The sequence below is a fragment of the Cyprinodon tularosa genome, unplaced genomic scaffold (genome assembly GCF_016077235.1).
Source record: "Cyprinodon tularosa strain WSP-4 unplaced genomic scaffold, ASM1607723v1 ctg362, whole genome shotgun sequence".
In the NCBI taxonomy this organism is placed as follows: Eukaryota; Metazoa; Chordata; class Actinopteri; order Cyprinodontiformes; family Cyprinodontidae; genus Cyprinodon; species Cyprinodon tularosa.
Window position 1 is genome coordinate 729,403 of NW_024039077.1, and position 17,214 is coordinate 746,616.

The window sequence follows — 17,214 nt, forward strand, 5'->3', positions numbered from 1 at the left end:
TATGCGACTTGTATGTGATCTTCTGTGTGAACTGCAGTCATACAACGCAAGTGTCCCGCATGCGCAGTCGAGGACGCAATGACATCACAGGCTATAGTGCTCTGTGTTTACAGAAGTAAACATGGATTGTAGTGCCGGAGCACATCTAGCGATCTTTCCCAACCATAAAAATACCATCTTTTCAAGATGGTTTAACATAAATACTGCTCTCCGTATCATCATCATCCATCACGGTTGTTGTTTTTCTTGCCGCTTCTTCATAGCAAGACCCACAATAGTGACCTTTGTCGGGCGACCTGGCCATTCCCACATAGGTCACATTTGAAAAGATCAGATTCGTATCGGATTCAGGACCACATAGCCAAGTGGCCTGGGTCGCATTGGAAAAAATCGGATCCGTGTTTTTCAGAAAGACATGAAAAGATCAGATCCAGGTCGCATATGGGTAAAAAAAATCGCATTTGGGTCACTTCAGGCTGCGGTGTGAACGTAGCCTAATTGAAGTGAAACCCTTTGCTATACTACGCTGACCAGCCAGACTAAATTTCAGTGTAAACATGGCGTATCATTCTGGAAAGAAACAGGTAGAGCCTGATTTTATAGGCAGGGAGGAAACTGGTTGAAACTAATCTGATAAAAACTGAAGGAAAAATGTCTCTTTGAAAAAGAAAAACTCTTGACAGCGGCCAGGTGTTAAATTTTTAAAGATATATCGAGCTTATTTGGAAAATAATGAAGGACAAATTGAAAACATTGCTCCACTCCAGCTACAATTTTGTCTATTATGGTTAAAGAAGAATGCTGTTGCATTATGGGTAATTATGCCATAATAAATCACCCAGTTTAATCAGTCAAACATGTTTTATCCTGGTTAAACCAGGTGATGCTTGGTTTTCCTTCCATAAGGTTGTTCTAATGCAGGAAATAAATGTTAGAAAAACTTATTTTAGCAGCTGTATTAGATAGCCATCTGTTAAAATGTCCTAGTCCAAGTCCAGACCCTAAATCCAAAATAGGACCAGTGCTGTTTTTTGTTAATCTAAACAGAGATATATGCATTACTTTCCTAGTCTGTTGCATGAAGCAGCAATAAAAAAAAAAACATTCACAGTACGTATTTCTTGACATTGATGATTTTCTTCTTTGTTCCCCTTGTCTCTGAGCAGTTGTTGCTGCAGATCGTTGGTGTGATCGCTGTAGCCGCCTCCGTGATCCCGTGGATCCTCATCCCGGTCGTCCCGCTCCTCGTGGTGTTCCTCTTCCTACGCCGTTACTTCCTGCAGACTTCCAGAGAGGTCAAGCGCCTTGAATCCACCAGTAAGTACCTCGTACTGCAACAAGGTGTTAATCCAAACATTATTTTTTTTTTTTTTTACTTTTGCATCTTTTATGACATTGTTTGTGCGTCCCTGCAGCCCGCAGTCCCGTCTTCTCCCACCTGTCGTCGTCTCTTCAGGGGCTCTGGACCATCCGGGCATTCGGAGCAGAGGAGAGGTTCCAACAAATATTCGACGCTCATCAGAATCTACACTCAGGTTGTTCTGCTCTTTCCAAACGTTGGGCTTTTTAGTGGCTTGTTGTCAGCAGAGTACTGACACTTTATGATTGTGAACAGAGGCCTTTTTCCTGTTCCTGACAACCTCTCGCTGGTTTGCCGTCCGTCTCGATGGGATGTGCTCCTTCTTCGTCACCATAACCACGTTTTTGTGCCTGTTGCTCAGAGATCGTAAGGAGGGCTTTAATCTCTACATCATCAATCTAAAGATTATCTCTTTGCCACTAGAGGGAGCCAGAGGATAACCTTTCTGTCCTGGTGTGGTTTCAGAGCTGGATGCTGGTTCTGTTGGTTTGGCTCTGAGCTACGCAGTCACCCTGATGGGAATGTTCCAGTGGGGCGTCCGGCAGAGCGCTGAGGTGGAGAACATGGTGAGACTTTGGTTATTTTTAAACCCAGTTTTATGCAGACGTTAGACATCTAATTCAAGTGCTGAACTCTTCCCTTTGGATTTTATACCGTTTCATGATCGCAAAAGAGGAATCAGACTGCTTTAATTCTGCCTCTGGAAATGGAAAATAAGATTCACACGTTAGGATCTGGTTTCTGACTAAATCCAGAATCACTCAGAAGAAACGCATCACCCCCATTTTGTGTATTAAAGGAATAGTACACCCAAAACATGATTAGCCTTCATTTTCTACTCACCCCCATGCTGAACAACACTCTGGAGTACTTTTTTGATATCTCAAATGCATCTGGAGATCTGGGAGGCTTCTTGCTGTCTGCTGACATTCAAATAATGGAGGTCTATGATGCCCGAGGCAGAAAGGTCCATAAAAGTCCACAAAAAACGTGTCAATATTCCTCATTACTGCTCGTCCAATGTATTCCAAGTGTCCTGAGTGGGTAGCGTCCATAATTTACTCGAAACGAAGTCATTTAGAATGTTTTTAGAGCATAAACAGTAGTGTATAGGATTTCCTAAAAGCGCGTTCACGACGCTACGGAAACCGCGGCAGACCAAACCAGCAGCAGACCAAACCAGACGAAAGTGACATTTATTGTGTGATTTCTTTGTTTTTTTTCTTTGTTTTGCTCAGATTTCAATAAAAAAAATAAAATAAAACTGATATAATTTAACTCGTATACATTTTAGCAGTTCATTGAATTAAGACTCAACTTTTCACTCTCTGAAAACAGTTTTATTGATATTACTTTTTCCAAATTTTATCCTGAAAAGTAAAAAAATATACATCTTGTTGACAGAATTGGCTAAAAACCTCAGGAAATAATCATGTTTGCATTTAATTTAAACTTTTTGATTATGAAGGAAGCACCTAAGCTAACATCTCTATCCACAGATGACCTCGGTGGAGAGAGTGGTGGAGTACACTGATCTAGAGAGCGAAGCACCCTGGGAAACCCAGAAGCGCCCTCCTCCTGATTGGCCGAGCAAAGGCCTCGTGACCTTTGACCGCGTCAGCTTCTCTTACAGCGATGACAGTCCCCAGGTGCTGCACAGCCTCCAGGCCATGTTCAAACCCAAAGAGAAGGTGAGATGTTTGATCTGTGAAGCTGCACGTCTTCTTTGAGGCACAGAAACTGACGTTCCTCCGTGTTTCAGGTGGGGATCGTTGGGAGAACCGGTGCGGGGAAAAGCTCTCTGGTCTCGGCTCTGTTCCGCTTGGCGGAACCTCAGGGTAAAATCTACATCGACGGGGTGGTGACCTCATACATCGGCCTCCATGACCTGCGGCAGAAGATGTCCATCATTCCTCAGGTAAACTAAAATGAAGGAGTAATAGTAACAGGAGCTCCCTGCTGCTGCTATGTTAGATGTGCATCCATAACAATCTGCTAAATGAATCAGCTCTAAATAAAAATAGCTTTGTTCTGTAGATGGAGGCAGACGTGTGTATCATTTTACCTAAAACGAACACAAACTTTTATTTATTTATCAGTATTTTATGACAAACAGAAGTGAAAAGAACAGGACGCTTTGTTTTACCAATAAAAATATCAATTTATTATCTTGGCTTACATTCAACCCCCCTTAAAAAGGATGTTTCAGGATGAGATCAAGGGCAAACAACTATTAGAGAGCATGACTGTATGGGATTCTTTTTTTAAAAAGTAGTGAAAAACATTATTTCTATCCAGAGACAGACAGGTTGGCCCCCTGTAGAAATAAACCTCAGTCAGGTCAGATGGAGAGTCTAACTTTAGCTAAATACTCTGTTGATATCAGGTTCCTATTTGGTTTACAGGAAAGTTTTTCACCCTTTTATTTTCTCTAAGTAAAGAAAACTGCAGTAAATTACATGTTGCAATTAAATAAACTAATTGAAATCACCAAACTGTTTAACGTACTTCGCATCGATTCTTTCCATTCTGATCCGATGTCTTAATCAGATTGCTTCTATTAAAATTAATTGTTTTAGCTGTTACCTGAATTGCATCCCTGTGTAGTGACGCAACATATTAATAGTAGTATTATTTTTAAATTGAGGTAATGGTAGTTAAAGGCAGTGGAAAATAAATTTTTACAAAACCGTCGTTTCCAATACATGTCATTGATCATGTCGCACCGCCACTGTGAAATAACTTATTCTAATTATCATCGGAGTTGAATTAAATGAAATAAATGAATGAAATATCATGAAATGTTCACATTTATTTAGTTACTGCTGATCACAGTGAGCTCCTCTGCTCTCGGTAGTGAAGAAAAACGGGAGATGATGATCCAGTGTTGCTAGCTTTAGTGATTTTAATCACTTTAAGAAAAAGATTACCGTAAATTCCAGACTATAGAGTGCACCTGATTACAAGCCGCACGCTCTAATTTTAGAAAGAAAATAAATTTTGTACTTTTATAAGCCGCACCGGATTTTAAGCCGCAGGTTTAACCACGTATGCGATATTTACAAATAAAGATATTAAACGTGAGAATTTTTTTAACGTTTAATCCATATGATAAAACAAACAAATACGGTACATATTACAAATGCTTTTTTTTTCTCCAAACTACCTGTAACACATTTAAATATAGGTATGTGTCCGTAACACGCAAATAACGCTGCATATACCGGTACTTTTAATTGAACAATGCACAGAACATTGCAGCCAACCAGGAAAAGTCATTAATCACTTTATTCTTCCTCCTGCGCACTAAAACCCTCAAACTCCTCTTCCTCGGTGTCTGAAAGGAACAGCTTCAGGATGCTGTCACTGACTTCAGTCTCATCCTTGTCGCTCTCACTTGAGCAATCGCGGTCCTCTTCATCCCTCAGCAGCCCAGCCTTCCGAAACCCGCCGGTGATGCTGGATGTTTTCACACGGCCCCACGCATTGAGAACCCACTGGCAGACATCAGTGAAAGATGCCTTTCGCATGCGGCCAGTTTTGGTGAAGGATTTCTCGCCACCGGTCATCACATCTGGGAATACTCATCAATTTTATTGGTCTGTTTTTCGCGCCATGAAAAAAACATGCATTAGCCGCGTTGTATTATAGGCTGCAGTGTTCAAACAGCGGGAAAAAAGTAGCAGCTTATAGTCTGGAATTTACGGTAATTATTAAATCTACTGAATTTTCTGTGTTTTCGGCAAGTTAAATGATTTAATGTAAAAGCAGCAGTCGTTCTGCTGTTACTGCCTTACAATAGCACTAGTAGCTGCTTCCTTAAACGCTGCCTCACATGCCATCATAGACCTGCTCTGTTTTTAATACATGCTTAAAGCTGCTGATGATTCCACCCTGGATTACAAACAAGCTTATAAATATAGTTTTTATCTAGAACTGTTGCCTTAAAATCTGGTGTCTTTTTGGTAAAATTAGATATTTTCAGGCAATACATTAACATGCATATATTATTTCACATATTGATGTAGTTAATTCTAATTTTGTGTCACGTATGCATGACCCACCTCTGCAGTTATTTACAAAAAAAAAACGTAGAGGAAACCTGGAATTAATGAAAATTCCTTTATTTTTCAAACACAGTGTAAATGTGAGTTTAAACATCAGTAAATTTTTTTGGATAAAACATTTCATACGTGCATTTTCCCCTACGGAGTGGATTTAAACCTTAACTTTGTGTCTGAACCTTGTATAGAAAATCTACCCCACAGTATAATACTGCCAACACCGTGTATGAGTACTAGTAGGATCGCATTATAGTGGTGCATAACAAGCAGCATTACTGAAGCTTTTATGTTTATTCCTTACCTCTTGCGCTTTACAGACTAACATGTCTGTAACATTACTTCTCAAACATTTCAGATCTCCCTAAAAAATACAGAGAATTTCACTCTTCTACATTCATTAACAGCATATATAATACAATTTTTATCTATTTATTTTATGATCTATGTATCACAATCTCCTAGGTTTACCAAGCCTACACAGATCTCCTGCAGTTTATTTAAAGTTTCAGATGAAAACAGTAGTTTTATTCCACATAACAATCGTAAACTGTGTTGGTTTATCAAATCCAAACTGTTAATAAAATATTTCAAGTGTTGGGAATGTTTTTGTGAGGATTTGCATGTGGTGGTGCCTCCATCTCTGACCGTGTCCTTTCTCTGGTTTGGTTTGCAGGACCCTGTGCTGTTTACTGGCTCCATGAGGAAGAACTTGGACCCCTTCAACCAACACACAGATGAAGAACTGTGGAACGCCCTGCAGGAGGTCGGTACCAGCATGTTCTGCCTTAAAGCTGCTTTTAAACATGACCTGCATTTTGCAGGAGGATTAATGAGGGATGTGATTGATGGAGGCATTTGCCTAAAAAATAGATTACATTTTCTAAGCCTTTAAATGTATAATCCTCCACAAAACCAAAATATTTGCTCTACATCATTTAGCCTAAAGCTAGAGTTCCCTCAGAGATGCTTCTTGTTGGAACGGATCCTGTAGGACAGGTGTAGCATTTATAAATCAGCAGGGTCCGAGGAAAGAAAATCATCAACCAGTAAAGGTCCGGAGACATTTTTAATTATAATCCGTTACTTTAAACAGAATTTAAAACTGAAATAAAATGCAGGTGTTTATGCATCCATGTTATACATTGACTTATTAGATAAAACACATAAAAAATGAAACGTTTCCATTTTAAAATCTAAATTGTTTTTGAAGTAGAGAACAATAATAATTCAGTTTGGTCTTTTTTTCTGTTTTAATGTTCGCAGTGGGGTTTATGCTGCCCTGCAAGGCTTTAAACCTGGGTTTGAATTGAGACAAAGCCGTTCTAAAGCACATATCAAGGAGCTCATTTTGAGTCTGGATCCATATTTATTTATTTTTGATTCTGTTCATGGTGGAGAATCCTGCTTCACAGCAGCAGGTTGAGCCAAACATACTCAAGATGTGCAGGGTCATCTTTGAGCACGCCATTTCACTTTTCACCACAGTTCTTCCAGCAGTCCACCTTTTTCTCTGCTCTCTCTTCCCCATCGCCCGGCTTGCCACAGGTTCGCCTGCTGTGTCTAAAAGTAGCAGCAGCAGCTCATTGGTTAATTTATAACATGTGCAGCCACGCTCCAGAAGGCTTTACCATATTGACAGGAGAAGCAGCTCAAGTGAAGTTAGACTCTGTCGTTGGACAATATGCAGTAATTTATAAATGTTTTCAATCAGGTTGGGTTAGCCAGCAGATGTCCAGACCGCGGTCCGCTAATCCGTGATCTCTGCTGTAGTAAATGACGTCTGATGTCCTGCATGTTTCCACCAGGTGCAGCTTAAGTCTGTGGTGGAGGAGCTGCCAGGGAAGCTGGAGACGGTTCTGGCCGAGTCCGGCTCCAACTTCAGCGTGGGTCAGAGGCAGCTGGTGTGTCTCGCTAGAGCCATCCTGAGGAGGAACCGCATCCTCATCATTGACGAGGCCACAGCTAACGTGGACCCCAGGTAATGCAAAACACATGGCCTTTTCTTTTCTTTGACTTCTTTTTATGTATTTTAGAATTTCCCATCATTGAAGCAATAGGTATGGATATAGATAATAAAAACCCAAACGTTACTTATTTTAATGTTTTTAATGTTAAAATGTCATGGCCAACAGTCATGATTAAGACGACTGAAAGTTATTCATGCTTCACTGGTACTAATAGGCCAAAGCTCACAGTGATTAATCCGCCCGATTCTAGAGTTCCTCCATTCAGCTATTTTTGATGGAAAACTGAGTGGAAGGAAAAACTAAACTACATTGAAGTTTCTGATCGAAAGTCACAGCACACACTAGCCGATTTACTCTACCATTTTGAAACCGTGGTGAGATCGGTCCGAGCACGGTAACGGAGATAACTGTTGAGTGTAAATGGAACACAAAACGGAACCGGACCCTTCCAGACACAACAGAACCGCGCTAAACTGGTACTAGTTCATCAGCGCGGTTTAGTTCTGGCTCAGTTCTCAGATAAAGAGTGAATGAGCAGACCGCATCATCTCCTTAAGGCTGATTTATACTTCGAAAATAGGTTGTCTGCGTAGGTGTCGCAGTGAACAAAAGACGTCCCCACCGTGACCGCTCGGCACGATTCAGTTATCAGAGGGGTAGTGTAAATGGGGCTACAAGTTCAACGCCACTACTAATGAACTTCATCACTGGAGAGAGACTCCTGTATTAATCTCTCTATCCATGAAAGGAGCTGCTGGAAGTTCAGGAAGTAGTGGCGTAGAGCGTGTAGTTGAGAGGTTTCTAACTAAGGATTAGGAAAACAGGGACTGGACTGTTTCTCAGTGGAGTAAAGTCTCCCTTCCTAAATTACAAATGACGTCTGCATCCGTTTTGAAGTCCAGCTCAAAGCTTTGGGTCATTTTCTGTTATTTCGAGTCTCCTGCCTCCTACTGGACAAAGGTTACTAATGTCCTCCATGGCAACAGAAAGTGGACGGTAGATTGATCCATGGCTGAAAAGTGTGTCCCCTTTAACCTACTCTGATAAAAAAAATGGTGTCTCCCACAGGGCTCGATGTTAACCATCGCCCGGGGCAAGTGCAATGTTCGCAAAAAAAATATATTTATCGCTCAATATTACTTTAAAATCACCGACATTCGCTCAAAACGACCAAAAAGCATTGCCGGCGCCATTTTTGTTGTTTTGTACACATTCTCGCGTGATTTTCCTCTCCTTGGGGAGAGAATTCTACAGAGCAGCAGCTGGATGATGAATTTAATCTATACTATAATACACGCTAGATTAAAAATGATCATTCAGGGATTAGGAAGATAATAATAACTGTAGCACACAGTGTAAATATTTCTATCATATGGCAGTCTTCTGTACAGTGGTCATGCATTAAAAAATGTTCATTAAATTTTTTTCTCTTAGACATTGGAGTGGTGCATTTAAATGTTATAGAGCTAAACATGTTAAATTGGTGAGTAGTAGTGTAAGTTTTTTTTTAGATTTTTAACATTACAATTTATATTTTTCCAAGCAAAGTTTAGTTTGAAAAGCATGTTAATACGGTAATGTAGGCTTGAGTTCATTATCTGACGCATGCAGATACACACCAGGAACCTGGAAACTTTAAAAAAAACTGAATTACAAAGAAACTTGTTTCATTGATTATATATACAAAAATAAATATTAGGAACTATATTTATCAAACATTATACTGGGCAAGCAAAAATCCTTAACGTCAACCCCTGTCCCATTGGATGCACCGCCTCTATGTATTTAAAAGGAAAGTATGCCATGTACATCAATGCCGTATTTTCTGTATTAAAAAGTATTTTTCTTAACCGGGATTTTATGTTCTGGTTGCTGCAGGACAGACGACCTGATCCAGAAAACCATACGGGACAAGTTCAGAGAATGCACTGTGCTCACCATCGCTCATCGCCTCAACACCATCATAGACAGCGACCGCATACTGGTGAGTCAATAAGATGACGCTGTTTTTCTTTTACATGAACAGTGCAGGATAACCACAAACAGGCTTAAAATGGAAGGCAGTTGGACTTTTGCTCAGTTTTACACCTATCCAGGAGTCTTTGTCAATTCTGTCGGCTGCACCGGAGCAAACTCTATTTGAAGCGCTGACGTACCAACCTTCTACATACATTTCAAGTCAGATGCTAATCTGATAACTTCCCTTTGTTTTGAATCTTTGGCGCTAAAGCTGCAATCACCCCCCTCTGTTCAGTGATAGCTTTTCTCTTTTCACAAAGGAAGCTATATTTGTGAAAAGAGAAAAGCCATCACTGCACAGAGGGGGAGGATTGTAGTTTCAGCTTCCAGACAAGCGTTAGCTATTTGATTAGCATCTGACTGGGAATGTGTGCAGGAGGATAGAGCTCCAACAGAATTGACTAAAACTCCTAAAGCCTCTTTTAAACATGGGTTGACATGCTAAAAATCCACATTTAGCAAGCTGCGTGGCTGGTAGACGCCTAATTGGATGCTGGCTGACATCTTGGATCAGGCAGGTGCCTTTAGATCTCAGTTTAATCACATCTAAGATAATATTACAATAATCTCTTACATGTAAAAACCAATTAAGGCCAAAACAAATTCTAAAATTACCTTACAATTAGATTACACATTTTTAAACTGAACTCAAACCAGAGGAGATATATGCAAAGTTATTCAGACTACTAGCGACAGTCCAATAGGTTCCATTTTAAGCCTGTTTGTGGTCGCCATGACCAGTTTTCTTGCTATTGTAAGACAGGAAAACAGTCAACACAAAAATAAAACACTTTTCATCAGATCACAGTTTTATACATCTTTATAAGAAACAGCTCAAACGATTGTATGTTGCAACTCCTGCTAGAAAATACTTCTTTAGACAAAAGAATAACAGTCATGCCTTTGGATTTCTATACTTAAAGATCTAGATTTTTGCAGTACAAAAAAAATACTCTAATGAAAAATAAAAAAGCAAAGACATGTTTAAATACAAAGGTTGTTGGCTTCAGGTAGACTGCTGCAGATCAGTTTATGGTTAGACAACGAAAGACCTCACAAACGCAGGAATTACCATCTGTTTAAAAGTTCTAGTAAAGCAAGAAAAGTTTAAGAACCGATTCGCTTTAAATAATTGGATCATAGACCCGACAGTGTTCATATTCTTATGTTTCGACCCTAAACACCTTTCTGCAGGTTCTGGATGCAGGCCAGATCCACGCATACGACGAGCCTTACGTCCTGCTACAAGACACTAAAGGCATCTTCTATAAAATGGTGCAGCAGACTGGAAAGCAGGAGGCGGCGGCGCTACTAGAAGCAGCCAAAAGGGTGAGTTAGAGTCTCAAGAATGGAGGTGTGGAAATAAGTTGAAGCCAAACTGACATTGAACGTGTCTCCAGGCGTACGACGGCAGGAGCCGTCCCAGCATACCGAACGGACACGCAGAAACGGCAGCTGGAAACTTGGTGATCTTTGAGACGGCTATGTGAGCGTAGAGATGCGACGCTGCTTCTATGCCAGGAGAGAACAGAGACGGGCCGGTCCGTTCTGTGGCGCTGATCCACTGCAGAGAGGCCGTCGTCTTAGTGTGACATTTAACAGCTCAGCCGGACATTTGCTGGCTATGTTCTAACGCCGGTGCCTTAAAGAAGTGACTCGAGTCTTTTTCCTCTAGTTGTTAAAGGTTAACCTGTAAGTACTGTTGCACTGACAAAGCAAACAAATCTGAACCCTGAATCTCTTGAGGTCTCAGTAAAAGTCTGTTTTTTAAACTGGTTTTTAGCTTTGTCCGTCTCTTTTATAAAAGTGCCTTAATCTAAACTCTAGATCTTTGGTTGTATGTTTAAGGTGAACCAGTCTAGTATAGTGCAGGATGTTCTGTTTACGTAAGGCCGTCCTACGCGCTCGTCCCCAGTTAGCTTTCTTTTTCTGCACATGCACAGTTTCAGAGAGCTCTCCGCACAGGCAGGAAGTTCAGACACAGTGAGCTATGCAAACAGCAACTTTTAAGACTTAAACAAGAGGGATCTTCCCCAAAATTCATGAAAATCCTCCACTATACCTTTAAACTCCATCTCTTCAGCACCAGGCAAACTGTAGGAACCATAACGGGTCATTTCTAAAAGGTGTTTGTCATAACCAGAGAAAATACTTCAACAGCAAACTAAGGAATTTAAACGTTTGGTCCCTGTACTGGCTGCAGGTTTGAACATAGAACCAGGGAATCTAATTTAAAAAAGCCTTTTACAAACAGAACATTTCACAGCTAAGCTTTTCCCTCCTTATAGGAAGTAAATCATACGGAGTGTACACAGAAAAGTCAGCATTTACTAAGCCAACAGCTAGGATTAGCACCTCTAGGCTACTTCTTAAACTTGGATTACCATGAGTTAGCTTGTAGCTCAGGGAAAAATCCAGTCTAATCGTAAAGAGATGGTTCTGGTCATCTTATGCTGATTACAGCCATGCTGGTATTATTCCACACTAATTGTGTTTTTGAAATCTAAAAAATGGCTACTCTATATTGAAAAGAATCTGCAGCACTTGTGATAATCAGTGGGTTAAACACTCTTTGGTATACGCCTTTCAATAATTCTCCGCAGGTGTATCTTCATAAGCTAGAACATGGTATCTCAAAAAGTAAAGCTTCAATTCGGAGTCTATTTGTGAAAAATTATGACCACAAAGGACTATGATAATAGTCATTTTCATTAAATTAAGAAGTGTTTTTGGCATGATGTTATTTTCTAATCTGAAATGTCACAACAGACTGAAATAAAGACTTTTTGTGTGTAATTGAATTGCTGAAATAACTTATTTAACCTTGAATATGACTGTATCTAGGTGACATCAATAATGGTATATTTGAATTAATTATAAAGGTGTTCAATATTTACCATTTTGATGATTCTGGCTTAGAGTTCAACTCAAAAAGAGCAATAGACTGACTCCAATTGTAGCTCCTGTTCTTTCACCTTTTGCAGGGTCGACGGTAAGAAAGGCGCTCTATACTACTGAATCCAGAAAGCCTTCATTAAGCAACAAACACATGAATGACGCCGATCACATTAGAATTACCAAAAAAAAAGATGTAGTTAACCTCCATGAGGTTGGCTATGCCGCCTGCAACACAAAGGATTGTGGGAAACCATATAGATCCTACAAACCTCAGGAGGTTCCAATGCTAAATTAATTGGCGAGAGGTAGCAAGATGCTTCCTCTTCCCAGCATATTTGAAATGCTGGGACCAGACTTTTTAGCTAACAATGCATACGGCTATACATTGTACGCCCTGTTTTTGGAATGTTTTGCCCTGGAAACTTTGCTCAAATGCTAAAAATTTAACTTTTGCTGCTCGACGTGCCACGTCAACCAATCAGAGAAGCGGATCTGGGAGCTGGCAGGGAGGCTGATGCAGATTGCAATGATCACTCCTCTGAAACAGTTTATTAACGTCTAAACCTGGCGGCAAAATATGTTTGCTTTTATTATCCTGGTGCCTGCAGTTTGTACCACATACCTGAAAAACGCTTACATCTACTGCCAGCCGCCACCAACAGTAGGGGTAAAACCCGAAGAGGCAACTGCTGTTGGGAATTTCCAGCACACTGCCGGTGTGTGGGGGTCTGAGTGGCTCCAACAGAGCTCCAACAAATACTCAGCACAAAAATATATTAAAACTACTTTTTATCAACTTATCGCAGCAAATGTAGCAAAGCTGCTCTCTGCCATTTAACTGCACGCCTCCTCAACGCGGGCAACCTGGGTTTGAACCTGGCCTGTGGTCCTTTTCTGTCAGCCTACTGTCGAAAAAACGAGCCACTAGTGCCGTAAAAACTCCACACAAAAAAGACGGTGCTCTGAGCAGCGTCAGAAATAAAGCAGCAGAGCCTTTTTTTGCTGCAAAAAGCGCAAGGGATGTGAACGTGGCATTACACTTTCTGATTGTTTTTATTAACCTATGAAATGTCCACCTTTATTCAAGCACACGTATTTTCAATAATCAGGACAAAAGTAGTGTTGGAACAGAGACAAAAAGCTGCGTTCCAATTCAAAATGCAGGAAATAACATGACACAGAGTCTAAATTTCACAACTTTCCAGGGGAGGATAATCCCGGACCTCCTATGCCATGCAAGGCCTAAAGTGGTGATACACCAAGGTGTACACCCTATAAAATATTCCCAGCTAACGGCCTTGTCTGGACTGAGCCATAGACTAACAAACCCTAAAAATACATTTATTTTCACAGCTTCTTAAGGTTCCTGACCTTCACTTTGTAGCCTAATAAACTAGCCCCACCCGCCAGCGACCAAAGTCATTCATCAATGCCCAAGGCCCTAGAACTGGCGGGCCAATCACAACGCAGAGATTGGTTTTGAGGGCGGGACGACAAAGTTGCACGACAACAAGGAAGATGGCAACAACTATTGAACAGTTCTCATTTGACTCAGTTTTGGAAGGATTCGACTTGGGGAGGAAGAGTCTCTACGCTCATTAATTTTTAAGAAGGACGTATTCGCCGCTTTACCGACAGGCTGCTTGTTTAAACTCCCCCACAGCTTTCTGACGCGCTTCCTACGTCACAGTCAGTTGCTCCCATTGGTCAGAACATCACAGACATGGTTTGAAAACAACTGGTTGTTCTCATCAACAATCATCCGATGCCTCATTCATCGGGACCAGACTAAATTACACATTTAATCTCTCATTGGCAAACCACTGATCTACAACTGGGAGGATTAACAAACGCATGTAATCGGATGGATTTTCATAACCTGTAAGCCAGAACCAGACTCTTAAGTTCATAAACTTATCTGTAGGATTTGACTGTAAATTGTGTTATAAATTAGCCCTATAATAATAAAACTTCTAAACATATTCCAGTTTATCAAGATACACCTGTATTTTCATGTTACCTTTAGCTACTTCTATCTCCACTGAGGTACAAATGTTATTTGTACGTTGATGACAGCCTTTTGTTTCGGGAATGTGCTCCTCCAGCCTCGGTTATCACAGCCTTGCAGTTTCATAAGCAGACTGCGGAAACATTTGGAAAACCTTTGTTAATCCAGATGAAAGACGCCTGCCCAGTGGCAGAGAGTAAAATAATAATTTCCAGCCCACCTGTCTAGCTGATTCTAGCAGAGCTTCTGCCTCGGCCTCGCCCGTCTGTTGCACCAGCTTGTAGAGAGCACCCTCTTTGTTCTGAAGCAGAGTGAAGGGTCGGTCTAATTCCTGGATGTGTCCGCTGTCAAGTACCTTCAAGGAGAACAGAAGGGAAGGTGGGTAAAATCAAGGTGTGACCAAGTCCCGTCCTAAGAAGTCGCAACTAAAGTTTCCCCATAGCGGCTTTAAAGGACTCACCAGTATGCGGTCGCTGTCTATGATGGTGTTGAGGCGATGAGCGATGGTGAGCACAGTGCAGTCTCTGAACTTGTCTCTTATGGTTTTCTGGATCAGCTCGTCTGTCCTGCAGCAAAAATGACAGTCTGTTAAGAGTGCTGACTTCTAGACCCAAAGCGTTATGTGCCAAAGAGCGTCTAATAACGGAGGTCTGCAGGGAGAAAAGTCTAGAATAAAACTCCAGGTTTGATGCTCTGAGTTAAATTTCCATTTATTAGGTCACTTTTGGTGATTTATAGTTTATTTATTGAAGTAGAAATCTGCAGCACATTTTCACTGCATGTTTGGGTGCATTACTGCACTTTAACACACAGTTCATTTTTGCACATGCTGAGTTCTGCATACATGTTTTGTACATGCAATCTTCATACACAAAGCTTCTTCCTGTGAAGTACCTGGGGTCCACGTTAGCTGTGGCCTCGTCGATGATGAGGATGCGGTTCCTCCTCAGGATGGCTCTAGCGAGACACACCAGTTGCCTCTGACCCACGCTGAAGTTGGAGCCGGACTCTGCCAGAACCGTCTCCAGCTTCCCTGGCAGCTCCTCCACCACAGACTTAAGCTGCACCTGGTGGAAACATGCAGGGATGTTAAAGAAGATCCATACCACCATTACATTATATGCTTCTGATTGGAGGGAAATAGAGAACGGGCTTTAAATACTTCTTCTAGAGCTTTCCACAGATCTTCATCAGTGTGCTGGCCGAAGGGATCAAGGTTCTTCCTCACCGTTTCAGTAAACAATACTGGATCCTTGAGATCAGTGAGAAACAAAGTTCATCAGACAGGATGACAGATCATTTGAGTTCATTCAGGGCAAATATACACTCACATAAAGACAGCATAAGAAAAATATATAATTCAAACATTGCTTAGTTGTTCACAATCAACCTCAGTTGAGTAACTTCTCATAGTAAAAGTCTCTACCAGGCACTGTTTCTATAAACTGATTTATGTTGCTGTTTCACTGTTGCACAATGCGTGGGTTAGGTCATGGACTGGTGCACTGAACGACCCGAGGAAGTCCAATGTTCACCAGCACTCATGATGCAACCATGGCAATAAGTTCACTGTAGTTCTTTAAAGCAACACATGGGCAAATCTAGTGCACTAAAAGGCTGTGATCTGCTCCAGATATCAGACAGGGGGCGCTGTTGATCAACAATTATGTTAACACACCTGAGCAGATTGTTCCTAGCTGCCAAACCACTCAAATAAAAATATCTAAAGAATACATCAACAGTGTTTTATTAATGCTTAGAAACACCTAACAATTACTCCACAAGAATTTAGATTTATTTTTTCTGACGCCTGTTTTGTTTTACCGATAACCAACTTCAATGTTCATTAGACCAGATTAAAAATAAACAACAGTTTATCTGCAAACACAGAGGTGTTGCTCCTTTTTTGAGGGGTTAGAAAAAGGAGGTAAAATGCATAAATAAAATCCTTGCATTGGTTTTAGACTATTAAAATTTCCTCCAGTCCTCTGTGTGCCTGATAAGGACAACAATGGGTCAAGCTGATTCACACTGGCTTTGAGCCGTACCTCAAAACATTTTAATATTAAGAAAAAAAAAGATTGATTGCTGCGGTCATGCAAGAAGATACTGCCACGTCTGACTTAAGCTGTATCCACTTGTTTCTCATCTGGTTCCACCGCTTTGTTCTAATCGCATACTTGGCTATAATTTTCTTCTCCAGCTTCTCCTTCCTTATCCTTATGTAAAAAGGTCACGTTTTTTTTTCGTGCCTTTGTTTAACTAGGGATGAAGAAACCTTGACCTGCTTGTGAATGATTGAATTTTTAAGTAGAGACTACAAGAGATCAACTCAGAATCATTAAGTGTCCTACTTCCTTTTGTCTTTTCTGTCCACACCTCTATTCGTCTAAAGACAGTAGAAGATGAAGGAAAGAGACCAAAGTAAAAATATAGTTAACACTTTACAATAAGGTAGACCTTTGATCAACTACTGCAGAACACTTCAAGAACTACGTGTTAACTAAATGATAAACTATGTTCAAGAACATAGAGACTTTTTTCTAGAGACTATTAATAACAGGAGTTGAAGTGCAGCTCCACGCTAGCTTTGAATGTGACGTAACACATTCCAATTGACCCAAATCTATCCTGCATGCTCCCTTTCTCCCAAAGTCCACACTTTTCTACATTCTTGTCAAAGACATACTTAGTAAGGACAAGTCCATACTCATGTTCTTCTTAAATGAGAAACGGCCATAGAATAACCAATCAAGAACTAATGGGTAGTTACCAAGGAAACCAGGGGAACTAATAGGGCACTAAATTGTAGTTTACCAGTACCTTTTAGAGGGACTACTGGTTTGTTACCAGAAAAATTAGAGGAAAAATTTTCAGTGTCTGTTGTGAGCGGGTCCA

The 17,214-nt window shown here is 40.7% G+C and overlaps 2 protein-coding genes across 3 annotated transcripts in view; one reads left to right on the top strand and one right to left on the bottom strand.

The window, feature by feature from the left end:
• The window catches only part of abcc4 (ATP-binding cassette, sub-family C (CFTR/MRP), member 4), a 64,071-nt gene extending 53,087 nt beyond the window's left edge, over positions 1–10,984 (top strand). Inside the window, exons 21-31 of the mRNA XM_038295895.1 lie at positions 1,167–1,317; positions 1,416–1,535; positions 1,616–1,726; positions 1,826–1,926; positions 2,860–3,051; positions 3,123–3,278; positions 6,098–6,187; positions 7,230–7,402; positions 9,270–9,375; positions 10,605–10,739; positions 10,811–10,984. Of these exons, the coding sequence (XP_038151823.1) occupies positions 1,167–1,317; positions 1,416–1,535; positions 1,616–1,726; positions 1,826–1,926; positions 2,860–3,051; positions 3,123–3,278; positions 6,098–6,187; positions 7,230–7,402; positions 9,270–9,375; positions 10,605–10,739; positions 10,811–10,900 (1,425 nt within the window). The 3' untranslated portion in view covers positions 10,901–10,984. The remainder of the gene's footprint in view (positions 1–1,166; positions 1,318–1,415; positions 1,536–1,615; positions 1,727–1,825; positions 1,927–2,859; positions 3,052–3,122; positions 3,279–6,097; positions 6,188–7,229; positions 7,403–9,269; positions 9,376–10,604; positions 10,740–10,810) is intronic.
• The window catches only part of LOC119790367 (multidrug resistance-associated protein 4-like), a 70,740-nt gene continuing 56,311 nt past the window's right edge, over positions 2,786–17,214 (bottom strand). For both annotated transcript variants that reach the window (XM_038295892.1, XM_038295893.1), the window contains 6 exons: positions 15,479–15,568; positions 15,211–15,383; positions 14,777–14,882; positions 14,537–14,671; positions 14,329–14,449; positions 2,786–3,248 (listed from right to left, as the gene is read on the bottom strand). In XM_038295892.1, coding sequence (XP_038151820.1) covers positions 14,423–14,449; positions 14,537–14,671; positions 14,777–14,882; positions 15,211–15,383; positions 15,479–15,568 — 531 coding nt within the window. In that variant the 3' untranslated portion in view covers positions 2,786–3,248; positions 14,329–14,422. The remainder of the gene's footprint in view (positions 3,249–14,328; positions 14,450–14,536; positions 14,672–14,776; positions 14,883–15,210; positions 15,384–15,478; positions 15,569–17,214) is intronic.